The sequence below is a fragment of the Sorghum bicolor genome, chromosome 6, assembly GCF_000003195.3.
Source record: "Sorghum bicolor cultivar BTx623 chromosome 6, Sorghum_bicolor_NCBIv3, whole genome shotgun sequence".
In the NCBI taxonomy this organism is placed as follows: Eukaryota; Viridiplantae; Streptophyta; class Magnoliopsida; order Poales; family Poaceae; genus Sorghum; species Sorghum bicolor.
Window position 1 is genome coordinate 5,078,717 of NC_012875.2, and position 15,292 is coordinate 5,094,008.

Here is a 15,292-nt window from a genome sequence, read left to right on the forward strand (position 1 = left end):
GAGGAAGAAAGGCCTTACTTTGAAGGGATTAGAGCAGCCAAAGTCCGTTTCATCCCTCCAAAGGCAGCCCCGAAGCACGCTCTCAATGCTTTTGAGACACCTCCCAAGCGTCGCAAGACTATAATGGATATTGATGAGGACGTTCGCAGGCTAGACAGAATTATCATAGACCTCCAGTCCTTGATTAATTCCCTCACTAGGCAGCTCTCTAACCACAACACCATCATACTAGGCCTCAGGCAGGATCTTGCCAGTGCCAACAAGAAGATTAAGGAATTAGAGCGCCGCTAAGTTATCTAGATTAGACCTTGAGGCAATGCATCTTAGTTATCTATCTTTAAATTCGGTTTAGGTTTACTATTATCCTTAGTTTGCTACTAGTTATTTGTAATAAATGCCTCAAGATTAATAAAGAATATTATTATTATGTCTCGTGTGTCTCTACTTTATTTTTGTGCAAGAAAGCAGAAAACAAGTATGGGGGAGATCCCTTAACATGCCAAATACACTCCGACTACACCACTCCACGATTCAGGTACACACTCTGCACACTTTACTTTACACATACAAATATCTTGATTATGCAGATTACTGTTTCCAACATGATAAAATAAAAAGATTAAAATATTTCTAATCATGATTAATCTCAATCTGTTATATTTCCTGAAACTTGCAATTATTATAAAATCATTTTAAAACCCTATGTTACTTGAGTCATTGTGGAATATGTGATGGTAGAGTATGAGTTCCTTATTCTTGATATCATTGTTGCTTGGAGAATTTATTTCAAAATATTCAAAACTCTAGCTACCATCCTCAGTGTTTTATATGCCTGATAAAACTAAAAATATTAATTATGATTATAAAAGCTATCTACTCTGTATTGAGTTTGTTCAAAATGAGTTAGACCCTTGTTGAGAGATTTATCATGCTCCTAAGATCAAGACATTTATTCAGAAGGATTCACTCTTCCGAAGTATTATTGCATTAGAGGCATGGGCTATGCAAAAACAGAGATATTTCGAGGAAATAAAAAGGAGCAAGTGCTCGACAACCTCGCAGAAAAATGGACAAGTGTCCGGCAGTAGAATTAGGGATACATCGGTATCCACTTAAAAAAAATAAGAAGAGAAAAAAAATGATAGCCATGGTCCCTCTAATAAGCAATATGCCAACAAGAGTTGACAAAGATTTTAATTTCCAAAGTCTTTGATCTAAGAGTATGACATTCCCCTCCTCGAATCCCGTTTTGATCAGGCAATAAATGCAAAGTAAGTATGCTTGAGAATTTTTGCAAAATAAAGCAACCTCAGTGAGATATATGAAAGATAATGAGTGATCTGAGAGAACCTATGAGGATCAAAAGGTATGCCAACTTTCTTTCAAAAATATACAAAAACTCCAAGTGACAGGATTGAGAAGAAAGGATCTTTACTCTTAATCATAAACATCCCTGACTATGGTACACAGTGGATTTTTAGCACCCTGCAATTATAAAGAGAATGTTTTAAATGTTTACCCTAGATATTGTTCTTAACCATCCTTTTCTCGAGGACGAGTAAAAGCCTAAGTATGGGGGTATTTGTTGACGGTTCTTAAGTACCAATTTTAATTATCAAATAAACAAGAGAAAGGACCAATATGCAAACAACACCTAAAATTAGGGTTTGATCTGACAGAATTCCACGAGTTTTGTTGTTTATCTATTTCTGCAGGGAGTTACCAGGAAATAAGGAAGAAAGGCCCACATGTCGGGATTACATAGAGATATCAACACACCGTACGATTTTCTACCATCTAGAAGACGGGAAGAAGACGGAGGCTGAAAGGGGCCAGGCCCAGGGCGCCTGCCCTGGTGACCTGGGCGCCCGCCCCCTGCAGGATGCCAATCAGGACTCTCTTCGCACGGGATGTTCCACCGACCTACTGGATCAAGAAAAACATAGTACCGCCTCGTCTACCGACCCAAAAACGCATAGAGGAGGAGGACTATATAAGGAGACCCCCCTGGCCCCTGGAGAAGACATGAAGAAATTATCATAGAGATTGAGGGGTGCCCTCGAAGGAAAACCTCTTCTCTAATTAATATTTCTTTTTAGGCTTAGCAACCAATGTAAAGTAGAAATAGATCTTCTAGTTTCTACTAGATTGAGAGAGATGGAGTGGAGGTGTAGATTGGAGGCAGCCCGGCCTGTCGGTGTCTACTCCAAGCTTGTACCTGCGGGATCAAGTTCTCCTAACCCGAAGCTTCCTCCTAGGATTCTTCAGTATTTCGACTTCTAAATTCTAGTAAGTTCTTGTTTTATTGTTCTTATGGTTTATGAGTTTACTTTAATCTCTTCGCGTAGAGTTTAGAGTAATCATTGCTGGCGTAAACGTGGTGTTTAGGCTGGGGTACTTGTCACACCCATATTTTAAGAATAAAATAGGATGCATAAAAGACTCATAGTGCCCCAGGAATAGTCGCACAAATAAGTAGACAAATCTCAAATGTACCATCGCAGTGTTCATTACATAGCGGAATATAAGATATCACATAGTCTTATACATAAATGATAGCAAGATGTAAACAACGCTCTCAACGGAAGCTCCACACAGGGACACTGTTGACTGGTTGACTCCAAACCTAGTACTCATAACGGTAATCCTCATTCCAGTCATCTTCATTATCATATCCTGAGGTGTTGGGAAATTGCAAGAGTGAGCACATATCGTACTCAACAAGTATAACCAGGGGTTCATGAGGCTCAATTAGTTGACACGGGTTTGACTGCATTTAGCTTTTAATAGTGGATAGCATATTCATAATTAAATAGCAATTGTCAAGGTAGCATAAATAATCCATTAATCACATGATCAAGTGTAAGCATAATTAACTCATAGCATAAACAATAATCAAATGAACATAATAACATAACAAGCTCATCATCTTAATGTAGATGTCCCCAAGGCCGCTCCTGACCGTGAGCTCGGCTAGTATACCAGTTTTACACTCTGCAGAGGTTGTACATCTTTACCCATGAGTCATGATTTACCCTTTCGCCCGAGGTAGCTAATCTCTTAACCCCCTTCCTAGGGAGGTCGGCAGGGATCACTATGAAGCCTTTCAAAAGTTCGTCTAACAAGTTAGGGCCGCAAGGTTTCCTTTGCGCGCAGATATAGAGCCCCCCTTCCGATGGCACAATGACTCGCAGCCTATACTCATACAGACAGAGGCCACACTATACCCAAAACGGTTCAGCCCCTCCGCCCTTTCGGGTAACCGCTAACAAGCTAGAAAAGGGCTTCATACTGAGCTAAAGCCAGAGCCATTATAGCCCTCATGGTTGCACTGTTATCCCGGGTGATCACGTACAGACAAGATCTCATACAGTTATTTGTCATTCTTTTATGTTCATTGCATAGCTATTAATCATCTTACAAGATCATGGATTATATCAAGCACTAGCACATCTACAACAAATGCATATCAAGTAGGTAGCAAGGAATACAGGTAACAAGCTTCTATGATTTTGCTAAGGTCGACAAGGTGGAAGCATGCATATGATGTATATGTGTACTTAAGTGAATAGGTAACAAGGATGATCCCAAGTTATACTTGCCTTGCTCAAAGCTCTCCTGAGCTTGCTGGTCCTCCAAATACTTGATCTTGAGCACCAACGTACGGCTCACCGTCTAATCCCAATCATCAATCAACAACACGCAATCCATTGTAGACAATCATACACGAAGCAAACAAGATATAATTAGAACAATATACCAAACAGTGGTAAAACAAATATAAAAGTTTATCAAAATATTCTACGCAGCGCTACGATCACACAAACGTAAAGTTCACGAAAATCGGAATTAAAACGTGAAAGATATGAATTTTCTAAGATTTCCTATAGGGAAATAATTAATTAAATGCTACTGCAGAATTAAAAAGTTTCAAAACAGTAAACTAATACTTCTAACCTGTAGAGTTCGAGAATACGAATCTAACGAAATTTGAACGGACAAAAACGGAGTTAAAACGAATATTTTATGAGCATTATAAAATCAGTGGCAATCTTGTAAATAGCTGAAAACGTATTTTAAATTCAATCGGCAGATTTTACGTTTTCAGAAAGAGAAGACGTATTTCCCTGAAACACGCTTTGGACCGCGGGTTAAATCCCCCAGAATCCCAGGGACTCTTTAGCAAGATGGCGGCCGAAAGGGTATGATCTATTCTGGGCCCTTGATTTCCGATCGGACGGCTTGAGTGCGTCTGGGCGCCAGGCGGTGGTCCGGCCAGCAGGCTGCCGGCTCCGGTGCGGTGGCCACCATGGCCGGAGAGCCGAAGGTCGCCGGAGCTCCTCGACTTCTCCTTTCCGAGCACCGTTTTTTGAAAGGAAAATACCGGGCGGGCGAGAAGCTCACCGCGAACGTAGCTAGGGGCTTGGCTCGGGCCGAGAGGGAGCGAGAAGCTCGCGTCGCGACGGGAAAATGATGCGGTCCTCGGCAAGATCCAAAACGCCGATAGAGGTGGCTAGGGCACGGTTTTAGTTGGTTTGGATGCGAAAGGAACATGCGAGGCGCTACGGGATGCTTTATAGGGCCTCGGTTCGTGCAAAACGGCAAGAAAATCGCGCTGTTCCTGGGATTGGATTCGGTCCTGGAGAGAGTCCCGTTTGGCCACGCGAGGAAGAAGGGTTGGGGCGCTGACTTGCGGGGCTGGGTCGTCAGCGATAGAAGAAAGAAGGGTGAGGCGCGCGGTTGGGGCGAGCTGGGCCGCTCGCGACCTGGGCCGGGGCGTGGGGGAAAAGAAACTGGACCTTGGCCGATTGGGCCACCAGGCCGAGAGCATAGGTGAGTTCTTTCTCTTTTTTTTTCTTTTCTTTATTCTATTTCTTTTCAAAGCATTTTCTAAAAGAGCTTTTGAGCATAAAGTAAATAAAATAAAATACAATCAGCACAACAAATATTATGCTTCAGCATGAATGCACAGCCATGTCTCTAAACTTATGATAAATTTTATTTTCAACAGAATTTATTTATTTACTACATTAAATGCTCACAAAAAAAATGCTTAATTAAATCAAATTAATTCCTATTGATTAAAAATAAATTTTTGGGTGTTACAAACTCTACCCCCCTAAAAGAATCTCGTCCTCGAGATTGAGCAGTGCATAAACAAACCACTGTGGATATGTCCTTCTCCAAACATTCTCTTTTTTTTTTCAAGTTGCTTGTGTCTCTAAATACCAATTCCATTGTACTAGCAACTTAATGTCTCTAACCAGGTAACATACCTCGTAACTTATCTGAAAATTTATTCCCTACACAGTCCTGAAGATCAACACCATCATCCTCTAAATGATTCACCGTGGCTGTGGGTGGAGCTTGTACTGCTACGTCCACACTGATTCTCTCTCCCTTGGGTGTGGTCACAACTACTACTTTCTCCTTGCACTTAATTTCCGTAGCATATTTCTTCATCCAATCCAAACCCAATATCACATCTATGCCTGAGGTTCTCATAACCATGGGACTAACAGGGAAATCTACCCCCCCTTAAAGAAAGACTTGCTGAGGGGCAACAATATGAAACTGGTATAGTCCCTCCCGGTGAGTTTACTAGCATATGGGTTTTCAGGGCAACTAGTGGTATGCTATGAGCTCTAACAAATGCTTGTGATATGAATGTATGCGAAGCTCCAGAATCAAATAAAACTGTAGCGGGAATAGAGTTGATACTGAACGTACCCATCATAATCTCCGGTCCCTCTTGTACTGTCTCTGCAGCCACATGGTTCACCTTTGCTCCATGAGAATTAGACTTTTGATTGTTGTTCCGCTGGTTGAATCTCTCCGGGCAATCATATGACATATGACCTTCTTTCCCACAGCGAAAACACCTAGTAGGGGTATTGGGAGCACTTCTCTTCATAGAGGTGGCATTTGAATCTCCGGAGCGGGAAGTCTGCTGTCCACTCTGTTGATGATTAGGATTACGCTGAGATTGTTGGTTGCGATCCCATTGACTAACTGGTCCCTGGAACCTCTGTTGATTGCTCTGCTGAGAATTGAAACATTGGCGGTTGTTGCCTCCAGACCCTTGTGCTAGCATCCTCCTCTTCTTATCCTGACCTTTGCGCATGTTATCCAACACAATGGCACGGTTCACCAGAGCCTGGAATGTAGGGTAGGTATTTCCAGCCAGTTGCAATCTGAGTTCATAGTAAAGACCTTTCATGAAGAGACGTTGTTTGTCAGCATCTTCTCTGACTTCGTTTGGAGCATAGCGAGCCAGTTGCTCAAACATGTCATGATACTCAGCCACAGTCATAGAACCCATCCTGAGAGATCTGAATTCTTCCTGCTTGAGCTCCATCATTCCTTCATTGATGTGTCGTGCTCGGAAGTCTCTGCAAAATTCTAACCAAGTGACAGGAGGAGCATTGTTGGGACGAGCAGCTTGATATGACTCCCACCAGGTCTGAGCTGCTCCCTGAAGTTGTCCAGAAGCATACAACACCTTCTCTAAGTCATTGCACTGTGCTATGTTTAGTTGCCTCTCCACAGCACGTAACCAATCATCCGCCTCCATGGGATCCGCTGAGTGTGTAAATACCGGAGGTCTTCCCTTCATGAATTCCCCCCGCTTATCTCTCACATGAACAGGTGGTGGTGTTGGTGGAGGTTGTTGTTGTAGGTGTTGCATGAAGACGTGCATCATCTGATTCTGAGTTTGCATAATTTCCTCCACAGTAATTGGGGCATTGTCACCATTGCCACGGCCTCTGCCTCTGCCTCTTCCCCTTGCTGCCATCTGCATTCCAAGGTATATAAACACATCTTAGTAATGTCCAACATGACAATTACAAGAGTTAACCGAATCTGAAATTTTCTGGGTAACATCCAACATCAGCAGATCAGAAAATCAGTAATATCTCGAGTTCCAGAATTCAAAAGGATACATGCTGTACACCGTTGGAAAGATAAAGAAATTGTCTACAACTTTCATTTAGATCATATTACCAGATCCCAACGTGAGGTTAATCAAAAATTGGGTACAACCGAAACTGTTCTACAATTCCAGACTGCGCAGAAACCTCAACTTTGAACAGTCATATCTCCCAGCTCATAACCGATAATAGTGTCATTCTTGATGCATTGGAAAGATATGAGAGTCTACTTGTTCCCAGAAAAATTTGATAAACATTGCATGAACAGATTTTGAGATACACCAGACTTATTGCAGACTGCTCCAGAAAACAGAAAGAGATAGAAACAGGATTTTAACCAAACCCAACTATTTAGTTCATTAATCCTTATGCCTTAGGCCTATAGACTAAATGAAATTGTAGAGAAAATCCACAAGATCATTACACTCATTACAAAGATCCAAATCAAGCATAAGCATAATAACAAACCAAACCAAGCATCAAAGATTCACACTTCAAGCATTAACTCAACTAGCGGTACTATCGTTCTCTTCCTATTAAGGGCAAAGATTCCTAAAATTCTCTTTCAACTATGTAAGCAGGTGGTAAGAAAAGGTTCTAAAAGCATATTCAAAGCAAGGAGTGGGGATGAGAACAAGTCTTTAAGATAAGCAACAAGGTGAAGATGACACTATACCACAGCCAAAGTATAGCGTCAGCAAAACGGTCGCTATAAGCCGTTATAGCCACCGATCATCGGTCGCTATAAATTTATAGCCACCAATGTATAAGTCGCTGTAAGTTGGTAACACTTCAATCCTGTATAAGTCGCTGTAAGTTGGTAACACTCCATTTGAAATCTTGTAGATTGGTAACACTTCAATCCTGCTACGCCGATATCTTGAGGAGTTGGTCCTAGACCCAAAGCTCGCACACGCCCTCTTGGCTCCTTTGCACCACAAGCAGCAGCAAGTGCATCGCCCTGTTCAATTGTTCTTTCCTTCAACTCCGGGCAGGCTTCAACAATTTCTTTAAGTTTGTTCTACATGAATGGGAGACCAATGTTTACACACATCGTTACTAACACAGTCCAGCAAAAATGTATGGAAACTTACAATGATTGGTTCTGCATTCTTTGTAGGAACACCATTTTTTCTTGTATGAGTTTTAATATATACTTCATCTCGTCGAGGAGGGCGTTGTAGCAAATGACCCTACAAGTTTTTTTAGCTTTCAGTATAAATAATCTACAGAAAATAACTATGTAAGATAGTGAAAGCAGATAATTATACCAATTCATGTCTAGCACGAGCAAAGCTCTTGGTGCCTGATGTATGATGTATGGCCAACTTAGCACGATTTGCTTTGGCAGTTTTCGTGCGAACCTAAGTGAGAAATTATTAGATTATGCACAAATAGGTGTATACAAGTTCCACAAGCATATAATAATATTTTAATATTAACAAGCCTTACTTCAAATTCTGGAGACATCCAATGAGCTACAAGATACTCCCAATCGCTGTCATTAACTCTATCACCATACATTTTCTTTAGTTGCTCATCTGTTATTTTTTTATCAAAATACATTTTCTTCAAAGTTGCCTTAAAGTCCTTCCATATATATCCAGCAGTTTTTAAAACCCAATGCTTCCCATCAGCATGAATATCATATTTAGCCTGATTTTTCCATGGGAAAATACATAGTTAGTTTCAATATGGGTCACTGAAGTTTCAAAACAGCATGGTTTTGTACAAAAAGAACACTTATTTTTTACACCAACTGCAGTTTTCTAGCAGATAACACCAAGTTAAGATTATAGCTGAAAACTGAATGCATAATACCATAAATTACCTTTATTTCTTTCCAAAGTGCATCCTTCTTTTTAATATCAACAAGCCTCCAATCAGAGCACTGAACTGATATCTTCCTCACCAAACAACCAATAACACTAGCAGGCTCCCTAGCACGTGACCCTACAGGCTGATCAAATTCATTAAGATCCACTTTCACTTTTGCCATATGAGGTGTCCTTGCAAATACTTCTTCCATTCTAGTGATACCCCTCCCTCCCCTTTTCTTGCGTGGAACATCTATAACAAGAAACAACTAGAATGGTAAGATATTATTTTGCTAGAAGATATAACAAAAGATAGTCTTTAATACCTTCATTGGGACATAAAAAGTCCCCAGTTGGTTCACAATCCAGATCTTCATCAATCTCCTCAGTTGCATTCTCAACTAAATTTCTTGGTGGCCTTGGACGCAAATTATGGGCTTCCGTTTCAGTAACAACTGTGTGAGTTCTCTGCAAGTAACACAATGGCATAATTAACTTGTCATGAAACATGCAAACACTAACAACAAAGTTCTTACAGAACCTTTTTCCTTTTCTTAGGTTGATCCTTCAACTCTTTTGTCAGCCTAGGGATATTAAGAGATTTTAGCTTCGCATCAACAATTGCAATGTTTGCATTCCTCTGCTGTTCGTACACATTGAGAGGGTCACAAGTATTGTTTCTTCTAGCGCTTTCCATTTTTCCTCCTAAAAATGACAAAGAAGAAACGAATAAATCATTAATTTTCGCAAGAAAGCATTAGGAAAATATAGCAGCAATACAATTTAAATAATACTTACTTTCTAGACCCATTTTTAGGTTTCTTTTTGTCAACAATTATACCCTCTATGTCGGTTCTAATAGAAGGGATAACCCCATTAATAATATCCACAGACACAGTGCCACTAAGATCATTCACAGAAGGCATAACCTGACCATTATCATTATCGGCATGTTCAATCTCCAAATTATCCAAATTATATGAACCACTAGGTATTGATTGAACAGCGGCGGCCCACTCAGTATCAACCTTATCAGGAACATAGTATACTTGAAGTGCTTGCGAAGCTAGAATGAAAGGTTCATCTGATATCTTTTCACCTGTATTGAATAAATGCTTAAAGTTGACACTTGTGGTCCCAAATTGATCAGTTTTTACCCATTTATTTTGCACACGGTTTTCAACCCAATCACACTTGAAAAGCACCATATTTCCTTTGTGATGGTAGTTCAGTTCAAGAATTTCCTTTATAACACCATAATAGATTTTCTTTCCTATTATAATCTGATCATTGTTGCCCCTCTCAAAGCTTGCTGACTCTGCAACTACAGCAACCCCACTTTTTTGAATAGCTCTACCCTCATCATAGGATTTTGTGTGGAACTTCAATCCATTTATGGTATAGCTACTATATTTTTGTGCACTCATCATTGGCCCCTTCGCCAATATCTTAATCTCATTTGTTGCTTCCTCACTCATCTCTTCCACCTGTGATTATGACAAATTTCTATGAATCTAAATATGGAATACATCTGAAGTTACATTTGTTGAGTTTTCTTCTTACTTACATGCAACCTAAACCACTCATGAAATGATTCATGATGCATGCGGTTGATGTCCCGTTTACTTCAAACACCAATTGAGGATAGGTAGTGAGAATGCTTGCTGTATATACCATTTTATCAGTTTAGAATGTATTAAGTAATTCATCATGTGAAATGTAAAAATAATTTGGATGCCTTACTCCAAGTATGGTCCTATATTGTCATAGTTGAACAAAACATATCTATGGGCTTGCAGCCATGTCTTGTGGTCTATACTCATTGTGCACTTTCCAGCCATTCCACGACCAATAGTACGAAAGAAAGGGGTTGTGCTACAATCTTCATGGGTTAGAACTTGATAGCCAACTTGAGTTGCACCATGTAGATAGCGAGCACAAAGTGTAAGGCACTCATTAAACATAGACCACTCCATAATTGATCCTTCAGGGTGACTTTTTGTATGAACAGAACCCTTTAATCTCATTAGATATCTATAAGCAAAAATAAAAGGCAAAGCAAATAGATAATGTTATAAAAAAGTAGCTATAAAATTCTGTTAACTATGTAACACTATTTATATGACCATGAAAATTACCTCTCTACTGGCCACATGCTGCGGAAATGGACAGGACCAGCTATTCGTGCTTGAGCAGGAAGATGTACCATCAAGTGTACCATCATATTAAAAAATGATGGAGGGAATATAACCTCAAGAAGGCTCAAGGTTTCAGCTATATTGGCCTCTAGAATATCCATATCACTTCTTTGAATAACAGGTGAGCAAAGTTTCTTGAAAAAGTTACTTATACGAATCACTCCTGCACTAACAATTTCAGGCAATATTTTTCTCACAGCAAGGGGCAGCAAGTGTTGAAGAATAATGTGGCACTCATGACTCTTTAGTCCAAATACCTTTTTCTCATTAACATGGATGTTGTGTCGTATATCAGATGCATAACCATCAGGAAACTTGACCCCTTTGAGTATTTGACAAAATAATTTCTTCTCATCAGGACTCATTGTGTATGGTGCAGGTGGTAAATAAAGTTGGTCATCAACTTCAACAGGGTGAAGATCACCTCTAATACCTAGAGCTTGAAGGTCTAGACGAGAATTCAAATTGTCCTTGGACTTGTCAGTGGTGCCTAGGAATGTGTTAATTAAGCTTTCACTCACATTTTTACCTATGTGCATGACATCAAAATTATGTCGCAGCATCAAATTTTTCCAATATGGAAGTTTGAACCAAATAGATCTCCTTTTGAAAATGACTAAGGGCTCCCCTTCCTTCCTTTTTTTCTTTCCTGGTTGCTTCCCAGATGGATCCTTGCCAAAACTTGTACTAAGGTCCTTAGTGCAGTCCAAAATTTGCTCCCCGGATAGTGGTGTAGGTGCTGGCCTAAACTCAGTTTTACCACCAAATTTATCAGCATCAAATCTAAATGGGTGGTTTTCATCCAAGAATCTACGATGATCCATATAGCATGTCTTCGTACCATTACGAAGTCTAAGTGAACATGTGAATTGGTGGCAATCAGGACATCCTGCTTCACCAGATGTGGTAGACCCAGACACATAACCTAAACCTGGGAAATCTGAAATAGTCCACAACACTGCCGCCCTCAACTTGAAGAACTCACCCTTTGAAGCATCATAGGTTCTAACTCCATTTTCAAACATATCTAACAAATCATAAACAAGTGGCTGTAAAAAGACATCCATATCATGACCTGGGGCACGTTTACCGAGAATGAGCAAAGAAAGGATGAAATTTGACTGCTTCATGCACATGGAAGGTGGGAAATTGAGTGGAATACAAATACCAGGCCAAACACTATAGCTAACATTGTTCATCCTAAATGGATTAAACCCATCTGTGGCAAATGCTAGACGGATATTTCGACTATCTGCAGAAAATTCTGGATACCTCTCATCAAAATCCTGCCATAGAGGTGAATCTGCAGGATGCCTTAGCAGACCATCCTTTTTTCGGTCCTCATCATGCCATCTCGTTAGACTTGCTGTTTTAGAGGATAGAAATAACCTTTGGAGTGTTTTCTTTATAGGAAAGTAGCGGAGAACCTTTTTAGGAACCTTATACACATGTCTCTCATCTAGACTCTTTCTATTAGATTTCCATCGAGAAACCTCACATTTTGGACACTGATCTTTATCCACATTCTCTTTCCAGTAGAGAATGCAATCATTTGGACAAGCATGAATACTTTTGTAACCAACTCCAATAGATTTTACCAATTTCTTAGCTTCATGGAAGTTTCTAGGTAGATTTGAACCCTCGAGTGCATCATTAAGTAGATCTAGTAGTATGTTCATAGATCTATCAGACCATCCACCAAGGAGTTTGATGTGGAGCAATCTAATTAGAAACCTTAGTTGTGTATATTTCTTGCAATTTGGGTATAGCTCTTTGCTATTTTCTGCTACCAACTTTTGAAGGGCAACTAGTTCAGGACAAGTCTCCAAAGTTGAACTATCATCTTCAAAATCTCCTCTATCATCTAGACCAGCAGCTAAGTCTCTAAGCAAATCAGATATTTCATCATCCTCAGTAGAATCCTCTAACACCTCAGTAGCATCACAATTCCCATGATTCATAGAAGAGCTAGCTTCTCCATGTAAGTTCCATGTTCTATATCCTTTTAGAAACCCATCACATATCAAGTGCTCACGGACTTCACTCGCCTCTTTCCAAAATGAGTTCACACACTTTCTACAAGGGCATAATATCTTGCTGCCTAGTGCAGAATTACTAAAAGCAAAAGCTAAGAAACCATTCACTCCTTGCAAATATCTCTTGGTGTGCCTATGTGAAAGTTTTAGGTTAAATACCATTTGACATGTATATATAACTTTCAATATTTGTAAACTAATTGTTTTTTACCTAGCATTATCATCAATCCATGTTTTATCCATGGTCAACCTTCACACAAGACATCGACTAGATTTCAATATGAAATAAAAAATATCACAACCATTGAAACAGTCACATACTAGGGACATAGAAACCTACCGAGACAAACAAGTAGAGCTGCTGCCAAGAGCACGTTCAAATGCCTTCCCGAGGTGTCCAATTACATGTGGAGCAGCTGCAATTACAATACGGTGATCAGACCAATGCATATATATCTCAAAACATAGGTACAGATGAATAGAACCAGGATGTAACATGACATATAGGAGCAAGCACTTGACAAGTTGTAGCAGGTCTGGAAAGAAACAAAGCTGAACTGAAATGAAGCAAAAAAAATTCAGAATTTTTTTCACAGAATAGACCAAAAAGATTCAGATAAGCCAGTATAGTATCTATCATGTATGATATAGGTCTGCTCCAATATAGAACCTAGACCTGACAATGGTCCTACTAATAATATTGTGTCAAGTACTGCCTAGGCTTAGGTTGATATCATGTATTCATGTGTGCCGAATGGATTTTGTCCAGGCCTTCACACTCATAGGTTTGGATGGTTCAAAGAAGTAAGGTATGGTCTCCTTGCTTTAGCATACAACATGCGATCTGGTATTGGCATGTAGCTGATCTATTGGAAGCACGAGGGGATCCTGATTGTAATCACAGTGCCTTCAGATAGATGGAAAGAAGGCCCTTCTCCGGTGCCACTCCAGCTTGGTTTGTTTAAGGCGAGAGCCATATGGTACCAGTAGGTACTTCAGACCAGGGTTCATACTTCATACAACTAATCATAACTGGACAGTTACAGGAAGTAATTGATCAAAGTAGTCAGCTGTTGAACATATGACCCGATACTGTGAACATCTAAAGAAGTAAATTGCCACATTATGTCAGATTTCAATCTTAATATTTTTATCAGGTGAGACGCACAGTATGGGTAGCCTATCACAGTTCACATTATCACATACCTGAATACAAAATGCAAGTACATCTCTCTCGAAAAGAAACAAAAAATGAAAATAAATTCTGAGAGAATATGAAACAGCAAGCAGCTTGTTGACTACTCAGTAGTTGTTCAAACGGTTACTTTTTTTCCTTCTAAATACAACCGTAGCCTGTCTCACTGCGGCATTACCAACTAGCTGCTAACATTCCTAGCATCAATCACTCTCAAGCTAGCTTCTAACCAATACAAGCAGATCAACTTTTTTCGGTCTATAAAGAACAAGAGGCGTAGGGCTTCTGGGCTTGGGGGCTACGAGAGCAGGATGGGTGGGAGGAGGGACACGGGCTTACCGGACGGAGGAGACGGTGGCCGCGACGGCGAGGGCGGCGGCCGCGACGGCGAGGGCGCGGCGGCCGCGACGGCGAGGGCGGGGGCCGCGACGGCGAGGGCGCGACGGCGAGGGCGCGGCGGCCGCGACAGTGAGGGCGGCGGCCGCGACGGTGAGGGCACCGGCCCCTGCGAGCTCGTGTGTGGCGTCCCCTGCAGCTCGCGTGCGGCAGATTCGTGAAGATGAGATGTGGGCTGCTGCTGGTGTTGTGCGGCTGTGCTTAATTTGGCTGGAGATAGGCTAGGGTTTTGGTTGGTACACTGACTGGTGGGCCGCACTAATTTCACTGCGCGCGAGTGCGCTGGGCTGAGCGCGCCAAAAACGAAAATGGGCTATAGCGACCAATCATTTGACGCTAGTATTCGTTTTTAGCTACCGATCATTTGACGCAAATATATAGTGACTGATGTCCTGTCGGTAGGAGGAATAAAAGCGACCGATCATTGGTTACCAATTTGTAGCGACCGATTGTTCAACGTTAATATTACGTTTTAGCGACCGTTGTTTGACGCTATACTTTGGCTGTGGTATAGTGTGAATAGGATATAGTGTAGAAGAAAATATCAAGGTTTATAGAACAAGGATTTTATAGCAATTTCAAAACCTTATGACGGCCAATTTCTAACTAGGCTTGCGTCCGACAGTCAACAAAGCTTTGATACCAATTTGCCACACCCATATTTTAAGAATAAAATAGGATGCATAAAAGACTCATATGTGCCCCAGGAATAGTCGCA

The 15,292-nt window shown here is 40.7% G+C and overlaps 1 protein-coding gene across 5 annotated transcripts; it reads right to left on the bottom strand.

Annotated features, from left to right (window-relative positions):
• LOC110436181 lies at window positions 6,742-14,577 on the bottom strand. Of its 5 annotated transcripts, XR_002453920.1 has the most exons (12): window positions 10,888-12,507; window positions 10,493-10,783; window positions 10,317-10,413; window positions 9,548-10,236; window positions 9,291-9,454; window positions 9,076-9,217; window positions 8,764-9,002; window positions 8,385-8,588; window positions 8,204-8,296; window positions 8,027-8,125; window positions 7,609-7,953; window positions 6,742-6,796 (listed from the first exon to the last, which is right to left on the bottom strand). XR_002453920.1 is itself a non-coding variant. In XM_021462560.1 (11 exons), the coding sequence occupies exons 4-11, from the start codon at window positions 9,558-9,560 to the stop codon at window positions 7,675-7,677; spliced, it is 1,233 nt and encodes a 410-aa protein (XP_021318235.1). In that variant the 5' UTR covers window positions 9,561-10,236; window positions 10,317-10,413; window positions 10,493-10,783; window positions 10,888-12,506; the 3' UTR covers window positions 7,561-7,674. The 5 variants fall into 5 exon arrangements, 3 of the variants coding, with proteins under 3 accessions (XP_021318235.1, XP_021318236.1, XP_021318234.1); XM_021462560.1 differs by lacking the exon at window positions 6,742-6,796 and having other exon boundaries at window positions 7,561-7,953; window positions 10,888-12,506; XM_021462561.1 differs by lacking the exons at window positions 6,742-6,796; window positions 9,548-10,236; window positions 10,317-10,413; window positions 10,493-10,783; window positions 10,888-12,507 and adding exons at window positions 13,324-13,399; window positions 14,518-14,577 and having other exon boundaries at window positions 7,561-7,953.

Coding starts and splice junctions, on each gene's coding strand:
- LOC110436181 (XM_021462559.1), bottom strand. CDS start 13,145: ATGGTATTTAACCTAAAACTTTCACATAGGCACACCAAGAGATATTTG. Junction 10,784..10,887: donor AGCATGTGGCCAGTAGAGAG/GTAATTTTCATG, acceptor TTTTGCTTATAG/ATATCTAATGAGATTAAAGG. Junction 10,414..10,492: donor AATATAGGACCATACTTGGA/GTAAGGCATCCA, acceptor TGGTATATACAG/CAAGCATTCTCACTACCTAT.